The sequence below is a fragment of the Pongo pygmaeus genome, chromosome 3 (genome assembly GCF_028885625.2).
Source record: "Pongo pygmaeus isolate AG05252 chromosome 3, NHGRI_mPonPyg2-v2.0_pri, whole genome shotgun sequence".
Taxonomy (NCBI): Eukaryota; Metazoa; Chordata; class Mammalia; order Primates; family Hominidae; genus Pongo; species Pongo pygmaeus.
Window position 1 is genome coordinate 118,330,573 of NC_072376.2, and position 15,871 is coordinate 118,346,443.

The 15,871-nt window shown below is 36.5% G+C and overlaps 1 protein-coding gene across 1 annotated transcript in view; it reads left to right on the forward strand.

The window, feature by feature from the left end:
- The window catches only part of ARHGEF38 (Rho guanine nucleotide exchange factor 38), a 123,207-nt gene that overhangs the window by 87,621 nt on the left and 19,715 nt on the right, over positions 1–15,871 (forward strand). Inside the window, exons 6-9 of the mRNA XM_054484498.2 lie at positions 2,297–2,496; positions 5,690–5,823; positions 11,157–11,261; positions 12,696–12,815. Of these exons, the coding sequence (XP_054340473.1) occupies positions 2,297–2,496; positions 5,690–5,823; positions 11,157–11,261; positions 12,696–12,815 (559 nt within the window). The remainder of the gene's footprint in view (positions 1–2,296; positions 2,497–5,689; positions 5,824–11,156; positions 11,262–12,695; positions 12,816–15,871) is intronic.

Below are 15,871 nucleotides of genomic sequence, written 5' to 3' on the forward strand. Positions count from 1 at the left end.
TCAAGGATTAAATAAGTTAACCTTTGATAATAAAAACTCAGAAGAAATTCTGATTATATTCATATAGATAATATGATTTCCTCTAATCAAGTTAATACTTTTCATATCCTTGACTTGTTTCTTATTTAAGGGAATTATTTCTACTTTCTACTTAAGGGACTAAACTGTTGTATTGTTGAAGAATCTCTGCTTACGATATATAAGAAAATGTCCTTCATATTTAAAGGTTTTGCTACTGATACACCATCAGTTAGAAAATATCTTTTAGGTTTTTTGTTAGTTTTTTTTTCAGTATTTATAATAGATTTATTTTTAAATCTACTTCACTCAGTCCTCTTGGAAACCAATAATCAATCTCTCCTTCCCTCCCTCTTTCCAAGTCTCTCTTTTTCCCTCTTTCTGCCTCCTTCCCCCTCTGTCACTTTCTCTCCTTACCTTCCTCTTTTTCTTCTTTAATAGATTTGGTGCAAATAGGTATGAAGTAGAAGATACAGCCTATTAAAGCAACTCTTTACTCCCTTGCAGACCTTTAATATTTATTCTGGTTTTCTTTTTAAAAAAATGTTGCCTTTGGGTTCGCTTTAGTCTTTGTCTCTCTTATGCTATCATCATTTTCTCTGCATATGAACAAAATTCCTCAGCCACTTATTCACGTTTTTGGAAAAAATGTTCAGTATAAGATAAAAGCACATTACAGAAAATCTGAGAACTCTATCATTGCTCAGTCCACAAATATGCATTGAGAGAATACTGTATGCCATGCAGGAGGTAGAGTGGTGACAGGGAAACTGATCATAAACTGGTAAATAGGGAAACAAGATGATTCCAGATAGTGATAAGTGGAGAGATGTGATAGTGACTAGTGTATGTTTGTGAATGTATGTGCATGTGTGTTTCTGCACATGTGTGCATGTCCATGTGATAATACATTCTTTTTTCTCTCATTTATCAAATTAATTGAATTAGATGGTCTCTAAGATGACTTCCTACTTTTTTTTTTTTTCACCATGCTCTCACTCTGTTGCCCAGGCTAGAGTGCAGCGGCTCGCTGCAGCCTTGACCTCCCCAGCTTAAGTAATCTGCCCACCTCAGCCTCCCAAGTATCTGAGACTACAGGTGCCTGCCACCATGCCTGGCTAACTTTTGTATTTTTTTCTAGAGATGGGGTTTTGCTATGTTGCCCAGGCTGATCTTGAACTCCTGGGCTCAAGTAATCTGCCTGCCTTGGCCTCCCAAAGTGCTGGGATTACAGGCCCGAGCCACTGTGCCTGGCCCCTGACCCTTTCTAATGATGCAACTTTTCTAATTTTGTTTAACATTTTTACAGCTGTTTTACTATTCTAATAATATGATCAGTCATTTATCCATAGCAATACTTTAAAAAATTATTGAAGTATAAAACATCCACCTATTGGGATTTGAAAACAGTGTCTGTATTTCCTATCTACAGTGTATCTTTATTGGTCTCTGCATAAAGAGGCTTTTAGAAATCTCTGCCTTCTGTCTGAATGATCAATGAGAGTAGGTTAGACAATGGCATGACCAAGCTTGTAGCTTCTTCCCCTCCTGTGAACTGCCTAACCAGCTGGAATGGCTCCAACTTCGTCTCAGAAGCTGCTAAAGGAAAAGCCAGGCATGAGTCTCACTTTTGTATAGTCATTTGAAGATTTGTTGACTAAGAATTCCACATGGAATGTCACTGTGTGATAGCAATGATTAGTGATAGGGATAGTAATAATAATAACTAGAGAATTATCACATTTATCAGAAGTCCCTTTTGAGGACTGTGGTAGAACCTCCAAAACATTGTAAATGCAACTTCTCAATTTGGTGGAAGAGAGAGGCCAAGACTTCCTTTTGACTATACCTTTGCAAGTCTCTGTTTAGATTTTTAAATGGTTATTCTCCTCAATAATCATCATCAAAATGCCATCAGGAAAATGCATTTTTCTTTGTTGTCATGGTAAAATACATTCTGAAATTGTTTCCCATTATATTATAAAGCCAATTATAAAAAAACCTTGTAAACTGTACATGGCATATGGATGCAAATCATGCTTTGAGACCATTTGGTGGAAAGACATACTTGTTTCTTTTAGGTTTTTGTTTCATAGTAGGGTCTTTCAGACTTGCTTCTTTCTGTCATCTTTTGCTGTTGCTTTTATTTAGAAATTTTAGATATACAAATGGAAAAAAAGAGAAAATGTTTAAGAAGTAATCATAAAAACACACAAAAATGAAAATGTATTAATAAAATATATGTTTGTGGAACTGATATTATTTATCTGTATTGTAGAGGCAAACCAAACTTATTGGACATGGGCTCTTTGATGATCAAACCAATTCAACGTGTGATGAAATACCCGCTATTACTGTGCGAACTTCGGAATTCCACCCCTCCCTCTCACCCAGATTACAGAGCACTGGACGATGCCTTTGCTGCTGTGAAGGACATTAATGTTAACATCAATGAACTTAAAAGAAGGAAAGATTTAGGTAGGAAGAGACATGATGAATTGGTTGTTTTCCATTATTGGAGTGTTCGCTTTATGTTTCTGAGAATCAGAATGTTTAAGTAGTTATAACAGCTGCAGTGAACTGATCATTTGAAATCTAGAATTAGAAGCTGGAGAGAAGAGTGTGGTTTTGCCTTGCCAGCTGGGTTAAGGAGAAGCTTAAGAGGCACAAAAAATGAAATTAAAAAATAAATCAAGCAGCCATATACTCAACTTCATTGGACCACTGCAATCCTGGTGACATATTGTGGGCTGAAGAAACCCATTGCATGTAGTCCTCCTGTCACTGGAGATACGTGTGGTAAGAAGGAGAAATGGCCACGTTGCAGTAGCAGTGGGAAGCAAATGCAGAAAGCACCCAGGAAAGGGACAGATCCAGGTGACGGGGGCCATCTAGTCTGTTGGATTCATCTGGTTCTGGCACACAGAGAATGGAGCTTTTGTGGCAATAATTTCTCTACTGATGTGAGCAAGTATACTTCTTTCTAGAATTAGCAAATTATTGTTAACTATTTGTAAGCTAAAATATAAAATTAGTGTTTAATGTGAAATTTCAAAACAGAAGGGATAATTACATGGTTCCTATACATCCCAGATAATGGTTCCTATAATCCCAGGGATAATTACATGGTTCCTATACATCCCAGAGGTAGTAATGCATTGAGCTAGGCTGTGGGTCCTCCCTCAGTGTGATTTGTGTTCATATAAGTTCTTAGTTGGTGTTGTACTGCTAATCTTAAATCTCAGTTTGACATTAAAGCCACAGCAGGATTTTAGAGCTAAATGGTCTAATCACTTTATTTATTTTTGTTTTATTTTCTGATATTTATTTCAAAAATCATATATTTGTATTAGTAAATTAAAAAGAAAGGTGTAGAGTAAAAAGTAAATGTTATGGAGTAAGAAAACTCCATGAACAAAATGAAGAGATAGTACACAAAGGATCACTTTCCAGACTATATAATCACTGACATTAAATCAATACAAAAACATTGTAATAAAAAAAGGTTAATAATAAAAAGAAGCAATTCACAGTTTTAAAATTCTAAGCTTCATTTATACTCAGGGAAATGTAATCATTGAAATCACACTAACATACCATTTCCAGTCCAAGAGACTGGGGGAAAAAGTAATGAATACGCTAAATGTTTAATCTCAATCTACAGGTGAGAATGTACTTGGAATCACTAGTTTAGAGAACAACTTGACAATACCTAGTAAAGTTGAAGATGCACACACCGGAGACTCAGAAAATGAATTTCTAAGTATTTGCCCAAGAGAGACTCTTGCCTATGTGCTCAAAGAGAGATATACTGGTAACTAGCATTGTTCATAAATGCAAATAAAAAAGACACATTAATCCAGATAGTGGATAGATAAACTGCATATTACACACTACAATACCACAAGAAGATAAAAATTAACTAAATAGGAAAGTAGGTGTATCAGTGGGTTAATCTCAAAAACACAATCCAGAGGGGTTTTTTTTTTTAAGTAAATTTGCAAGTAGTAGAATAATATGTGCAATATGATACTATTTTATAAAGTTTTAAAACATTCAAAATGTATTTTATAATTCCAAACATCCACAGTAAAAGCATAAAAATAGATACAGATATTATAAGCCCCATTATTTAGGATAACAATTCCCTTTAGGGATCATACATGGAGATCAGGGTGCCTCAACTGTTAGGTGAGCTGTTTTAAAAATAAGAAGACTGGAAACAAAGCAAAATGTTAAGACTGGACAAGGATTTGGATAATGGCTATTACATTATTCTTTATATTTTTCTGTTTGCTTAAACTATTTCAAAGTTTTCAAGAGTAAAATTCTTCCCTTCTCACCGTGATTCCAGTTTGCATAGCTAACATTTTATTGTTTTCTTCAGACGTACTCTATCTTCTCTTTTCTTCTCTCTCTCTCTCTCTACCTCTCCCTCTCTCCCTTTTCCTTCTTTCCATACTTCTTGCAACATATATGGTACTACAGTTTGCTTTTTTAAAAACTTAATCGTATATCATGAACATTCTTTCAATTAATATTGCCTTCTTTTTAATGTTTCCATAGCATTTTATTTATGAGTATATCATTATTTATTAAACTATTTCTCTAAGGATAAACATTTAGATGTTCCTAATACCTTGCTGTTAGAAAAGAATGCTCTAGCAAATAAAACTTTGTATACTTGATTATGGAAAGCAGATTTCTCTGCATGAACTTCCTCGTAATAGACTATGAATAGTTTCCTTTTTGTTAGTTTCTGCCAAATTGTTTTCTACAAAAATGTGTTGGTTTAATCCTCATCAGCAGTCTGTAAGATTGTTCATCTCCCTACACCTTTACTAACACTGAATGTTAGAGACATTTAATGTTTTCAACATTATGAAAGGTGAAAATGATTGCAAAGATAAATAAGTGAAGCTCAGAGAGGTTATTCAGCTTGTCCCAAATCTCTCAGCCAGTGAAGAGCTGCTCCAGGATCTGAGGTCTCCTTACATTGGGTACAGTTGTCTTGCCTTTTCTTTTTTTTTGAGACAGAGTCTTGCTCTGTCATCCATGCTGGAATGCAGTGGCATGATCTCAGCTCACTGCAACCTTTGTCTCCTGGGTTCAAGAGATTGTCCTGCCTCAGCCTCCCAAGTACCTGGGGCTACAGGCACGCACCACCATGCCAGGCTAATTTTTGTATTTTTAGTAGAGACGAGGTTTCACCATGTTAGCCAGGCTAATCTCAAACTTGTGACCTCATGATCCGCCCACCTCGGCCTCCAAAAGTGCTGGGATTACAGGCGTGAGCCACCGCGCCCGGCTGAGTTGTCTTTTCATTAGTTAGATCTTGATTCCCCATTCCAGAGGCCTCAGGTAATAAATGTATTATCTGAGACGAGAGGGAGAACTTTTTTCTAGTATCAGGGATTTCTTTAATATCGTAGATAAATCAAACTTCAGCCTTGAGGGGCTTTTGTCCTTGTTTCTGGAGGTCAGTGGGGTGGGTGCCTGACTGGGACATGGGTGGGCAGTGGGGCTAGAGCATATGGCCTCTGCAGCAGAGGCTCAAAAATCATATACATCTTTATCTTGAATATAAATACTCATCTTGAAAACTTCGGGTGAAGTGCACACTTTCTATGCTGCATGTGTTCAGCTATGTTATTACATTCTTCCTTTTCAGTTCTAAAATACAAGAAGAATGATGAGGATGAATCACTTAAAGACAAATTGTCTAAACTAAATATTCATTCAATTAGCAAGAAATCAAAAAGAGTGACAAATCATCTGAAGATTCTGACCAGAGGAGAATCACAGGTAATTTTTCTTCTTGGACCACCCACCTTTTCCCAGGGAACATGAATGCTGATATTTTTGTGAGGTTTTGTTTTGTGAGGACTATTTCTAGAATACTGAGAATCAAGGTAATTGCCCTATGCTGTTCTCTTGTCTCTCTCTCTCTCTCTCTCTCTATCTCTCTGTCTGGAAAATAGGGGTGAGAGTGGGAATAGGATTGACACTGTCTTAGCTGTGGTGCTTCCACTCAAGAAACAGAGAAAAGAGAGACATGGACATGGGACATAAGGTTGCCCCAGGATTCCTGATGTTCATCATCAACTAGCACATATTCTCCCTCAAGGCAATGCCCTTCTTCCATCCTGTTTTACTTCTGCTCTTAAAAGACATACTTTTCTTTAGGGTTCCCTTGATATTCATTTTATCTTTATTTCATCTATATAAACAAAGTGTTCAGAGGCATAACTTAGCGCAATTTTTTTTTCTACTTCTTATCCCCTTCCTCTTTCCTCACTCCCCAGATGCACATTATATTAGTGAGTAACAGTCCTGTGTCAGCTGTTTAGCCTGGCTTGAGCCACTTTCATCCCAATCCCTAATAAATAATATATGGATTAGCAAAGACTCTTAAACTTTAATGTGCATTAAGAATTACCTAAAAAGCTTGCTGAAAGACAGAGTCTAGGGTTCCACCTGCCTCAAGGGTGCAATCTAGAAGTCTGTATTTTTGCAAACACTCCAGGTATTTTGAAGCCAATGATTTTAAAGTAAATTATCAACAGAACATACTTGCAATTCTTTGAGAATCACAAGATAGAAAGTTCATGGTCCTGAGATAGTAATACAGTGGGCTTCTAACCAAAATTAGGGAAGATAATTCTTAGTATACTATCTAGTCCTTATATTTTCCTTCTCATTTGCCTGTTTTTGTCATTCATGTATTAATATCTCTAAGATTTTTAGTTTGAACAAGAGGCAACTGTATGGTGGTTCATGTTGGTTTCAGATGGCTTTGGTAGCTGCTGTGGTCTTTTCTCCTTCCATAAGTCTTTGCAGCTTTCCGACCACTTAGGTAAAAGCAGCCCCTTCATCCTCTGGAAAGGGCTAATATATTGACTCTATATTTCAATCTTGACACTATTCATATTTGCAGGAGTCAGCACAGGGAAGAAATTAAGAACAACATCTTTGAAGTTATCCAAACCTGGGTTTGAACGCTACCTCTGCCACTTAGTAAATATTTGTTTGGGGACACATAACAAATTCAATGTAATCATCTGTAAATTCGGATTCTTGTGAGGATTAAATGAGATGATGCATACATCAAGAAAACACCTAACATAGTGTGTAAGCACTCAATATACTTTGGCTGTCATTGTTATCAATTTAATCATTATTATTTTATATCATCGCCTTGTATGGTTATTTACCTTTGAATGTGCAGACTTTTCTTCCTATGTGATGTAAAGTCCTTCATACATGGTGTATTAATCATATTTTTTACTTTCTGTATTTTATAATGTTTTGACATTTTAAAATACCTTTCTGGCTCAGCAGACTGCTCTTCTAGGGCTAGCCAATTCTTAGGGGTAGCAAATGGCTGGAATACAACTTTCATATGCAAACCAATCAATCTTGAGTATATAGCTCTAACCACATCCTTATCTAATTCTTACACACCAAGCCAATATCTCCCCTGCCCTAAATCATTTCAGGGCCCAGTACCGGCAACTAGAGATTACCCCTATATCCCAAAGCCCATTGGAGTTATTTAAAATAGCCAGTCCTAAAGTCTTTACTCTGCCCCTGCCTCACCTTTCCCAAGGAAATCCCAACAGAGGTTCTGGTCTAGACTTTCTCTTTACTCCTATCTTCTGCCACTGCACCAAAACCTGGTGCTTTGCCTCTAGCCCTGTGTGGCATGTGGTGACTCCTCTCTCTGGGACCTGTGAGTATAATAAACTTCTTCCTTCCAAGTCATGTTCTTGTTTCTTCTTGTGACTGTACCGAATTTACCAACATGTACATTCTTAGAACACAAGGCTTGAATTATTTTTGTATTTACTCCTTAATATCCTTCTAGGGGCTAACTGTGTCCATTGCATGTAAGAGGTTCCTCTTCTCAATGTGGAACTTGAATGTAAGAAGTTTGGGACATTTATGGGATATGCTCACATATCCGAGAAAGGACAATGAAGACATTTCAACTAAAAACAATCACATTAAAATCAAATTGGAAATTTGTTGAAGAAGAGATTGTAGCCATAGTGGAGACAGGCATGTGTAAATGTAGGGCAAACAATTCTCCCCCAGTCTTTGGGATTTTGCTTCTGACTCAAGACAATTCTATCAAGGAATAATAGGCAGCCTCTAATTCTGGGGAGGCTTTTGAATAAGCTGTTATATTCTTTAAGATATTTATCATCAACTTCTTATATTTCTCAATTGTGAACTAAAAGTGAATTGTAGTTAAAGTAGCCTGAAGGGATATTAATTAGATTTTTCCCCTGAATCTTTTGAGAGAATGTCCTGTCAGCAATGAAGCATTTTACTGTTAATCAGAAAATCAGCTGCATAGGCTGGACGGGAAAAGAGATAAAGCTCAAATCAATCAATTTTGCACTTGTCAGCAGCTCAGGTGAAATATTGGTAGAGTTAGGGTATAAAGCTATTACCGAAGAGGAAGACTCTTTTCAATTCATCATACATATATTGAACTCTCTTGTACCCAGCACCATGTTAGAGATTGGGAATAGAAAGATGAACAGGCATAGGTTCTGAATTCAGACTGCTTGGGGTTGAATCCTGATCCTACTATACCATGGGTAAGTTTCTTTAACTCCACATATTAACTAGGATAAAGACCACATATCTGTCACAAAGAGCTTCCAAAGGCATAGTAGGCTAAGTCAGGTAGTTGTTTATTTCTCTCTCTCTCTCTCTTTTTAATTTTTTTAGACACAGAGTCTTGCTCTGTTGCCCAAGCTGGACTAGAGTGCAGTGCCATTATCATAGCTCACTGCAGCCTCAAACTCCTGGGCTCTAGCAATCCTTTCACCTCAGCCTCTCAAGTAGCTCAGACTACAAGCATGTGCCACTGCTCCTGGCCACTCTCTCTCTTTTAAGAGTCCTGAGATGTGAATCCAGATGAGCTCTGATTCATAAGACCCTTCGGGAACCCAGTTCCCTTAGTGATTTTTCTAAATATATTGTTTTCATCTGCCTGGTTGAAGCTGTATTCCTGCCATGTCTTCTTTCAAGTCCCAAAGAAATGTTATAAGGCCAAGACTCAGACATGAAAAACAAGGCTTCATCCACATCCTATTTGCACAAACCTGGTTACCAGGGCAGAGCCAGCTGCAAGGGAGTCCGGGAAATGTAGTCTCTAGCAGGGCAGCCAAGTGTCCAACTTGAAATAGAGGTGTGGGTTCTATCAATAAAGGGACAGTAGGAGGAATGTTAACAATCTCTGCCATACCTCCTGAAGCTTCTGTTTCTTTATCTCTAAAATGGGAGTAATCATAATTCCATTATATATGTGTAAGGATTACAATGAGAAAATGGAAGAAAGTTTTTGGCAGTGTCTGGAACATAGTCAGTGTTTAACAAATGTTCGCTATTATTTTCATTAAAACAACAATAGTTAATCTGAAACAACCGAAATCCATCAGTGGAGAGAATCACTTAAATCATTAACCAGGGTTATGAAAGCACATAGGAGAGAGCAATTAATTTTCTACAGTGGGAAGAATAGGAGAAAAGGGAGGATTTATAGAATGGGTGACATTTGAACTAGTCCTTAAAAATAAACAGGATTTTGCGAGGCAGGAAACGAACAGCAGTATATTCCGGCAAAAGAAAACAGCATGGAAAAGGCTTGCTTATAGGAAAGTAGAATTGGGCAATATTTCTCACAGTGTGATTCTTGAACCTTCTACTTTGGAATCATCTGGATCCTAGCCAGATGATACACAAAATAAAATATCTGGTGATGGCTCCTTGGAAACTGCATTAAAAAAAAATCTGCCCCAGCATATTGTTATACACACTAGACTGAGTTGGAGCATAGCAACCCTAAGGCAGAGAATGTTGGATTTTGTGGGGATTCCAAAGAACTCTGCTGCCTATTTAATCAAAAGCTTTGTAGATAAACAATATTAAGAAGTTTACAAATAAAATAAAATGTCACCATTTTTGATCCATTGAGTTCTAATATCAACCATCTTAAATTTAAAAACATATGAACCAAGCACTGCTATGGTTATCACCCAGTGCCAAGCTTAATAATACATACCCTATTCCATGAAGCATTTTCACGTTCACACAGATTTTGCCAGGATGAGGCTGGTTCAGATCTTGTTTTGTAGCCATTTTGATTGCCAAGAAATACTGCTTGCTATTAATAGCAGTAATAAATGTGTGCTCCTAGAAATTGCCACAGCATAAAAAGCTTATCTTTCTGAATTCTAATGGATGTACATGTAAGATGACAAAAAAAACCTGAATACATGTGACACTATCTTAAGTCTGCTGAGTTATCTTGACAGAAGGACTATTTTTGCTAAGATTATATATTATCCTTCAAGTTTGAGTTGATAAAGAATTTTCACATTTCTTTTTTTTTTTTTTTGAGACAGAGTCTCGCTCTGTTGCCCAGGTTGGAGTGCAGTGGCATGATCTTGGCTCACTGCACCCTCTGCCTTCCGGGTTCAAACGAGTCTCCTGCCTCAGCCTCCCGAGTATCTGGGACTACAGCTGCACACCACCAGGCCTGGCTACTTCATGTATTTTTAGTAGATATGGGGTTTCACCATATTGGCCAGGCTGGACTCGAATTCCTGACCTCATGATCTGTCCGCCTTGGCCTCCCAAAGTGCTGGGATTACAGGCCACATTTATTTAACCATGAATCTAAGAATATTTTCTAAATAAGCGCTGTTACATAAATTGGAATTAATCATACTAACAAAACAATAAGTTCTAGTCAATAGATCAAATGTGGCTATTTTATAAACCCAAAAATGTAATATGCTTTGAGTACATACATAATATATGCCATTAAAAACTACAGAGAAAGTTTTACAATACCACATCTACTGTAACATGGGTGAAGCTATGTGGAAATTAACAATAGCAATTTGAGTTACAGGACTTGGCTTTACTACACTAACTGAGCATCAGTTGTGCCATGTACCAACAGAGAAAGTATGTGTTAAGACAGACAGCGTGTCATCAAATGTTTTCATATCATCAAAGAATTTTCTTTTGTAATGTGCTGGACCAATATGGTCTGTGCTATTTAAAAAAATATCTGTTTCATTTGAGTTATGAAAATAATTTCATATGTATTTTAGGTTAAAGACAATACCTTTAACAGAGAAGAAAAGCTGTTTAGAGTTTTAGAAAAGACTGTGAGGCTTTGTGTGAAGAACATTTCACTCTGTCTTCAACACATACAGGTAGGTGAGACACAACTGTTTTCAGTGTTCTACAGCAACATCTGATATAGAGCATTGATTTCCATGGTTATTTTGAAGAGTAAATGTGACGGTTCCTTCCTTTATATTATGACACCAGATCAAAATTGGAAGGCTGCAAACTGCTGGTAAAGGAAGCCAATATATAGAGGTGTTTTGCTGTTTGACCTCTTACCTGCTCCACTCTCTCCCCAGTCCAAATAGTCATATTGTGGGACTTTTTTGCTCAGATGATTGCTTCATGGACTATCAGCATGCTTTCTTTGCAACAGAGATGAGTTCATTAACACAAAATTGCAAGAGACAGAAAATTTGTTTGTTTGTACTAACACATCTCTTTCTAGAACCTAAAATAAGTATAAAAATCAATATAAAGGAAAATAAATTGAACTACAAAATCCTATTAAGCTACAATATGGAAATGCTCCCATGAGATTAGGTTAGAAAACAGAAATACTCCCAGAAATTTCCAGTCCCATAAGAGGTTGTCCTGACCCTTTGAGAATCACTGATTTCAACCAACTAATTGGAGTACAGTATGATTATGCTCAGTAGAAAAACCTGTCAGAGGTTTCTGCTAATGGATCTCATAAAGAGGAAACTGTGTCCTTCGTGCCACCTTGACAATGGCTATGACCATGAGACATAGAAAGTTAGCAGTGTTACATGTAAATCAGTTACTAAATGGTCCCCTTCTATATTCCAGAAGTTTTTCTCTTGGATATCTTATATATCTGTTTCTGGAAGCAGATGTTTGCACTCTTAGATAAAATATCAGAATGATTTGGAGACAAGTTTCCATGTACATGTACCATTCTGTTCTTATTTATTATCTCATACAAAGCCTACTTTACAATCCGGCTTGCTATTTGCTTCCTAAAATGCTGCCTTCTGTGAAAAGAAAACCAAAAACAGTTATAACAGCCAGAGAGTAGTGGGAACCCTGTCATTTATGTATCTTTCAAGGAGTAAATGTCTCTTGGGAACATCTACAGGAAAGTCTTCTATTTCCACTAATAGATTCAGCAAAAAATGTAAGCATCTTCTGTTAAAGAGAGCATTAAATTTTCTAAGGAAAATTGATGAATTTAAATCAAATAGGAGTGATTTTTAAAATAAGGAATTTGTAAGAATTGCAAGCTAAAGAATAGCTAATGAAGGAATTTAAGAAGGACTGTTTAATCAAAGAGGGTCGTATACAGAGTACTATGAGAAAGAGACATAAGGAAAATGTAAGGAAATATATTCTTACAAGCAACCTGATTGTACAGAGCATTTATAAAATGTTTGTTGTTCCTTTTTAAATAACCACTCAGTGATAATTAAGGGTTATGCTGATGAAGTCCACATTTGGGATATGTTAATTATACTGACCTCAAAACTTGCCTTTTTTGTAACTTTGTTCTTGGGTTTCAGGATGCCATGCCCCTGGCTCTGCAGAGTGTAATGAACCTTCAGGAGATTTCATACAACAAAGACGATGAGATGGGCTATTCTGAGACCCTAAGTAATGCCTTAAATTCGTGTCAGGACTTTGTAAGTTATTTATATTCACAGATAAATGCAAATTAAATAGTGAGGTTGAAAGGAAAGCTGCTTTTCGTTTATTTTTCTGGAGTCAGAAATAAAACATGCACTAAAGCAAATATTAATGTCAAAATTAGTAGATTTAAACAGGGGATTTTTAAAATCATTTAATATTTTTAAAGTGGATTAGTGAGGATTTTACTATGATGGAAATTTAAGAGGACCACAGATTGTGTTTCTAGGGGTAGCTAGTGTCAGTGCAGCTTTTAAAATTAATATTTAGTTTATGTCTGCATGTGAAATATTAAGGATTTATTAAGTTAGAAAGCTTTGCTTTTCTTTTTCTTTTTCTTTTTTCTGGGACAGGATCTGGCTCTGTTGCCCAGGCTGGAGTGCAGTGGAACAATCTCAGCTCACTGAAACCTCTGCCTCTTGGGCTTAAGCAATCCTCACTCCTCAGCCTCTCGAGTAGCTGGAACTATAGGGGCACACCACCACACCTAGAAGATTTTTTGCATTTTTTGTAGAGGCAGGGTTTCACCATGTTGCCCAGGCTGGTCTCAAACTCCTGGGGTCAAGTGAGCTATGCTTTTCTTAAACAAGTCTGTGGAAATGCCTTGAGTCCTTACAGAAACAGCAAAGGTACTCGCTGAGGATATGACACTTATTAACACGCTATATGTTGGAAGGCAAAGCCTTCCTATTGAGAAAGACTTTTATTTCAGAGTCATATGTTATTTATTTTGTTCCATGGTAAAACATTTATTTTGTGAGAGTTCTATAAAATATATCTTGGGAATCATAAAAACATGCTTGAGCCAATAACACATTTTAGTAGTAAGTTACTCTGGGTAATATCAATTTTAATTTAGTGCCTTGTGTTTCTATAGGTATTATTATTTCATAGTAGTATTTCAAGAATTATATAGAAGACTGATTATCTTGAAAGTGGCATTTTCGTGTTGGCATTATAGGCATTTTGGGTAAGACAAATCTTCATGGAGTGGTCCTTTTGTTGGAGGATGTTTAGCATTTTTGGCCCACCAGGCTCAAAATCTCAGTAACATGCCCTCACATCAAGACGTTGTGACAACCAATGAAGAGCCTCATATAATTCCAAACCCTAGGAAGTCATACACCCCCCGATCTAGTAGAAAAACCAGGCAGGAGCATTTTGCTTTTCTGGCACTGGGGAATGGAAAGTCAGGCTTACATCTGAACTAATATGATAGAGAAACAGGTCAACGACAGATGAATGATGGATGGATGGATACAGACAGATAGATGATGGTGATGATGAGATAGATAGATAGATAGATAGATAGATGTTTTTACAGTATATGTTTAATGGAAAAGGTGTGGCTAGCTCTTTATGTATTTTCTGCATTTTTTTTTTTTAAAGTCAGCACTTATTTATTTATTTTTTTCTTTTTTTTTCTTCTTTTTTTCTTTTTCTTTTATTATTATTATTATTATTATTATTATTATTATTATTATTATTATACTTTAGGTTTTATGGTACATGTGCCCAATGTGCAGGTAAGTTACATATGTATACATGTGCCATGCTGGTGCGCAGCACCCACCAACTCGTCATCTAGCATTAGGTATATCAGAGAGCACACATTCTAGAAAAGTCTTTAAAGGTTTGCTCTTTAGCTTAGTTCCAATACATTAAGTTAATGTATATTAATTGAGTACCACCTGAAAGAGTGGTACGTAGCTTCTCCCTCAGCAAGCATGCTCCAGACTTTGATAGAAAGAAGACAGAAGTGTACTGCATACCTTGCATAAAACCACAAGATGATTAATTAGGCTAAGTTAAAAAAATTGTGAGATGGCTCAATATAAAAGTAACTTTTATGGATAACATATATAGAACTCTTTTTAAAAATCAAATATTAAGAACTCAAAATCTATCTAAAGGCAGAGCAGTTATTCTTATCTAACCATGAGTGATACATATCTACACTTTTTTTAGGACAAAATATTAAAGTCTAATTCTTATTTGTTCTAACAACAATTCCTATGTAAAGGTGAATCATTTTGTGTCTATGAGTCACTGGAGATACATATATATATATATATAAAAAATACTGTAATTAGATTACCTGTAGAATCCGGTCAAGTCACAAACATAGTAATTTATCCCAGATACAGTAAATAGATTCTTTGTTTATCAAGGGACTCATTAAACAGTCTGTAGGTGTATATTGATTATCTCATAAGCTAGACATCAAATTTAATTTGTGTTGGCTACTGCTGGTGCCAATAAGAGATTGGTTTCCCTCTCCCCTAGATTTCCCATGAGTTCAGACCAACTTACCAGGGGCCATTTAAGTTAATTAATACAAGCTGCTGCTCAGATACTGATTCCCTAGGATAGCTTTTGGGTTACAAAAGAGAAACCTATCTCCAAATTATCATAAAATATATAAGCATATATGATAAAGGGTAAAGTACAGCAGTCAGCAAATGCAAAACAGAAGAGAAATAGAAGAAATTAAATCTAGGATGATCAGGTTATGTCATGAAGTTGGGCAGTTCTATGAAGTTCATTTTCAATGATTCAGGCCACAAAGTGCAAACAATTTAAGACACAGAAACAGCATCAGCTTAATCCTTTAATGAATTTAAAACAGAACGTGTAGGCCAAGGTAAGAGGATTGCTTGAGCCTAAGTGTTCAAGACCATCTTGGGCAATAGAGTGAGACCGTATCTCTACCAAAAATTTTAAAAATTAGCCAAGCATGGTGACACATTCCTGTAGTCCTAGCTATTCGGGAGGCTGAGGTGGGAGGATGGCTTGAGCAGAGGCTGCAGTGAGCTGAGAAAGTGCCACTGCACTCCAGCCTGGGTGACAAAGTGAGACCGTGTCTCAAAATTAATTAATTAATTAAAAATAAAACAAGTTACAACTCTGTGGTCATTTCTGTGTCAAGATTAAAATACCTTTATTAAGGGTTTACTATCTGTATAGGGGATATAATTCCATTATCAAACATAAGCCTCCAGGGTAGCCAGGGATTTGGGGCTGATATGGGAAGAATAGGGTACAGTCTCCT